The sequence below is a fragment of the Chenopodium album genome, chromosome 9 (assembly GCF_948465745.1).
Source record: "Chenopodium album chromosome 9, dcCheAlbu1.1, whole genome shotgun sequence".
Classification (NCBI taxonomy): Eukaryota; Viridiplantae; Streptophyta; class Magnoliopsida; order Caryophyllales; family Amaranthaceae; genus Chenopodium; species Chenopodium album.
In genome coordinates this window covers 420,544-425,426 of record NC_137842.1, presented here as the reverse complement: position 1 = coordinate 425,426, position 4,883 = coordinate 420,544, and the positions used below count along the sequence as shown (strand labels likewise).

Here is a 4,883-nt window from a genome sequence, read left to right as displayed (position 1 = left end):
CAAAGTGTAGGTGTTATAGTAGGAGCAGGAGTACGTAAGGGAGGACACATAATAGGAGAAGGAGTACGAAGTGTAGGTCTCACAGTAGGAACATGAGTGCGTAAGGGAGGCCGCACAATAGGAGAGGGTGCACGAAATGCAAGTGAAGTTTAACCACCATGATGAGGTGGTGGTCTGATCGGTTGAGTGTTCACAGAAGAAGAAGAAGAAGAAGAAGAAGAAGAAGAAGAAGAAGAAGAAGAAGAAGAAGAAGAAGATGACACTTGAGGTTGCTCAATAAGGCGTGAATGTCCAACCCTAGATAAGCTTTGGCCACAAAATGTAGTAAGACTTCGTATGGTCTCTATGGCAAAAGGTAAAGCCTTGTCTGCAGGCAAATCAGAAATGGTCTCTGTAGCTCTACATAGCCTCGTGTGCATTTCTGCAACTGCACGAGCCTACATTAAACATCCAATGTCAGTACAATGAATTAGACAATTAAACAATTACATTGAAATAAAAATGAAATGAAGTTCATACGAGTAAGAGGTCGGAGGTGGATGGCTGGTAATGATTCGGTGGACGAGACTGTGAAGGCGGAGTAATAATAAGCCTGGTGATACGACGATACCAAGCTAGGTACTCTGTCATAACCGGTGACGAAGATTCGGTAAACGGATTATCCTAAACAACTAATGCCTCTCGTCGGCTCCATTCTTGCACATGTGTGGAATGTCGAGACTCCCAGTTACTCTGTCCCCTCCGATCCTTCTTGTGTAGAGCATCACCTGTGTCAACTCCTTGTGGGATCGATTGCTCTAACCCGAACTGACGCATGACTCTAGCTGGTAAATGTAACTCAACGACATCAAAGCAAATTAATGGGGATCGTGTACGCCAAATATGAGTATCAGAACGACAAATCTCTGGTAGTCGCTCCATCACAGCCTCGGTATATGGCTGCCAAACCATTTGTTTCACAACACATGATTGTTATTAGTAATAAATTGGCATAACTATAATACGTGAATTTTAACAAAAAAAGAGATATTGAACAACTTATTGTACCTGGTCCTCACGCTGATGGTCAAAAGCATCTCGATAATATGGAAGTCCAGATGCTGTATGTGCACACGAAAGGTGTACACGAAGCCAACTGTAAATTACATAATTAAATTACTTATTTATTAAATTCCATCTTTTAAAAAAAAGTTAAACAATACACTACCTGCACGCAAGGGAGTCAACACCTCGCACATGTTGTGTCCCTAAAATGTCTCCCTCCTCTTGAAGGTCCTCTTGAGGTGGGTCACGAGCCCCCCGTATGTAGGGTCGGCCAATGAAAATGTGCTCCCACGACCACAACTGCACGAGGATGAGTGCACCCCCAATCTGACATGCTCCTCTATGACATGCTCGACACAACTAACGATACAAAAAAGCAAGAGTTGCACTCCCCCAACTGTAGGTCGAAGCTGTCTCCCAATCTTTGAGTAATGGGAGATAGTAGAGTGACACAGCGTCGCCACTCTTATCGGAGAAGAGGATGGATCCCATTAGAGCTAAAATGTAAGCTCGACTATATTGCTGAATCACCATGTCATCCGCTCCTTCTGGAACCACCGAGAAATGTCGTCTCAGCCACATTAACTTTAATTATGTTAGCATGTGTGAGGAAAAAAAAATAATAAGGCATGAATAAATAATAAAATCATAAAAGTAATAAGCATGTATAACGCAATTCAACAATAACTAGGCAACATTACCCAAATGATCCAACACTACTAGTAACTGTGGGACATGTCTTTTTGTTATGTCCTTGTCGTCGACAAACACTACATGCCTTCTTGACAATATAGCTAGGGACGCTCATCCATTTCATTGCGAATTCTAGTTGAACGTCGACATGGGCCTCTTTTTAGATCCGGATTAGCTAAAACTATTGGTCCATTATATGGGGTCCAATGAAAAGGATCAGGAACAGGAAAGAAACATTTCGAGTATGAAAGTCTATATTCGGTTGTCTTGAAAGAAGAGTCAACAAACTCAAAATGTGAAAGGCTTCGTTGTCGACAAACTGCTAGTACATGAGAGCATGGAAACTTGTATATTTTCAACTTTTCACAAGTACAGGTCTTCCGAAACAAATTCACAGTATGAGTTTTCCCTCCTTTACCCGCCTTTCTACTCCCACGACCAGTAGCAACTTGATACAACCCTACGTCAAAATCATAACCTTCAACCCGATGATACATAGCTTTCTCCATGTTGGCCTCTATTGTCTTTGTTGCCTTCTCGGAAAACTCATGGCCTTCATCAAGCCTCTTTTTACCCCTACTACGTCTAGTTTCGAAGTAGGAGTTAACTCGATGGAAGGTCATTTGTACTAAGGCGGTTATCGGTAGACATCGAGCCCCTTTCAAGACCCCGTTAAAAAATTCTGACATGTTAGTAGTTTTCACGCCAAATCTAAAACCACCATCATGGTGGATGGACCACTTATGGTATAGAATCTCCATCAAGTAACGACAAGCCTCAACATTCAAGCCACCGATTCTACCCATAAAGTAATCAAACTTATGTTTCTGCCTTGCATCGGCCGCTTTCCCAAAAAGGTTCTTCACAACAACACTTTTAAATTTGTTGTTCACATTGGAAGCTAAGTGTCGGGTGCAATATTTGTGGTACGCATAAGGCTGCTCCCAACCACTACCAACTTCTTCCATTGCTGCTAAGATCCCAACATGCCTATCAAATATGACACAAAGCCCTTCCCTATCAGTGACCCTAGCTCTAATACAAGCCATGAACCAAGACCAACTATCATTGTTTTCTCCTTCAACAACAGCAAATGCAATGGGAAATAGTTGAAAATTGGCATTAGTTCCCATAGCAATAAGTAGAGATCCTTTGAATTTTCCATATAAATGAGTCCCATCGATGGTGATGAGGGGCCTACAATGACGAAATCCTTCAATTGATGGCCTAAACGGCCAAAAAACTCATTGGAAAAAATACATCGATTGATTTGTAGTCGGTATTTGCTTCCACTCAACCACGGTCCCAGGATTTGATTCCCTCAATGCTTGCATGAACTTAGGCAACTCTTGATATGAACTCTCCCAATCCCCATAAATGACTTTTATTGCCTTTTCCTTTGCAAGCCATGCTCTCTTGTATGTTATCGAAAATTTAAACTTCTCTTTCAAAAGTTGCACTATTGTCTTGATTTTCAATGAAGGGTCAACACGAATGACATCTAAAAGAGAATTGCAAACAAAGTCAGAAGTGAGTAGTTTATGAGCCACCGAGTCAATGTCACCAACACAATTACTTGCAGGAGGGCCGTTGTACCAAATAATTTTGAAAGTGGGAAGTGCTGGATCTTTTACTCCTCGAAGCCTCCACGAGCAACTACATTGCGCTTTCCTCTTACACTCAACAACATATTTCTCTGGCTCTGACTCAACAACTCGAATTGTTTGATTTCTAGCTATTGAGTACGACTTCACAACATCCTTCAATTGCTGCAATGAGTCAAACTGTTGTCCAACCTCAAATTCTCCATTGGTATTGTATGTCTCATTTCTCACCCAAGTCATCCAAGAGTTATTCAAAAGTGGATCAACTTATGGCACTTCACTGAAATCTTGTGTGGGAGCACTTTCTTTGATCGCTTTATCACGAGCTTCTATTATATCTTCATCATCATCTTCGTCAGTATCATTCATCTCAACGTCTCCAAAAACATCAACATTGTTTGGGTCAAGAGAATCAAGAATGCCTTGTTGTTGTGTGCTTGTTGAGGCTCCAACGGTTGGTGATGATGTTGGAGACCTAATCTCCGAAAGATGTTCAGTGACATATTGATCGTCAACAAGCATTCTTGTGAATGACCCCATCCCCACACTTTGATAAGTAAGGGGAATAAGTTACTTCATGCTATAAGAGGAATCCATTTTAAGAGAGGAACCAATATCAGTTTGCACAACTGATTGCTTTGGAACTTGTTCAATGTACAATTGCATTGCAACAGAAGATGTTTGAGTCATAGCAATCCACATAGCTTTAATAGCATTATCGTCATTCAAAGGAATTGCGGCATATGCCTCAACTCCACAAATCTAGGATCAATACTCAACTCCTCATATACCTTGGTCAAAACTTGTGAATATGTCATCTCCGGATTAACAAAAATAAATTTTTGATTTCCTCCTCTATAAGCTACATCACCTTCTTTCTGAATAATTTCCCCACTCCAATAGCAATAAAGAGGATAGTTTTTTGGTACCTCCATATTTTGTTCTAGATAACAATGGAATTATTCAAAGGCATTAGTTTTGCAATGTAATATTTGATAACAACATAATTAGTACAATTATTCTAAATATAAATAATAAACACTTTAACTTGGGATTTCTTATTAAACACTATTAAAATTGCAGCGGAAGAGAATTTGGAACTTTCTACTCTACCATTTCCCACTTTTGTCATTACAGTACAATAAGGAATTATATCTACTAGAGCATTATGTATCCCTTTCATGAATTAGTTCATAAAACATTGCTTTAAGCCTTTAACCTTCTTTTCTCCATGTCTATTTTGTGCTGACATAAACTCCATCCAGACTATTAGCTTAGCATACACTTTAGAATTGACAAGCCACAAAACTAACTCATCTCAAATCAACAACTACTTTTTTTTAGAGAAAAGGAGACTTATATTAATACTAAATCATCCACCACAAGTTTGATAGTGCTGCTATAGCAGCTACAACAAAACCAAATAACTAGTTCACCAAGGAAAAACACATAGTTCAAATCAACAACTACAACTTACAGGTTTGTTTTCTTTTTCCATAAAGTGACTAAAAACAATAATAGAATATGAAACAAACAAAAGTC

General features: G+C 39.6%; 1 protein-coding gene across 1 annotated transcript; it reads right to left on the bottom strand.

The window, feature by feature from the left end:
* Positions 1-1,838: 1,838 nt before the first annotated feature.
* On the bottom strand, positions 1,839-2,870 carry LOC145559242 (uncharacterized). Its single transcript, XM_081620681.1, has one exon. It carries the CDS (start codon positions 2,868-2,870, stop codon positions 1,839-1,841), a length of 1,032 nt encoding a protein of 343 aa, XP_081476807.1.
* Positions 2,871-4,883: the final 2,013 nt, after the last annotated feature.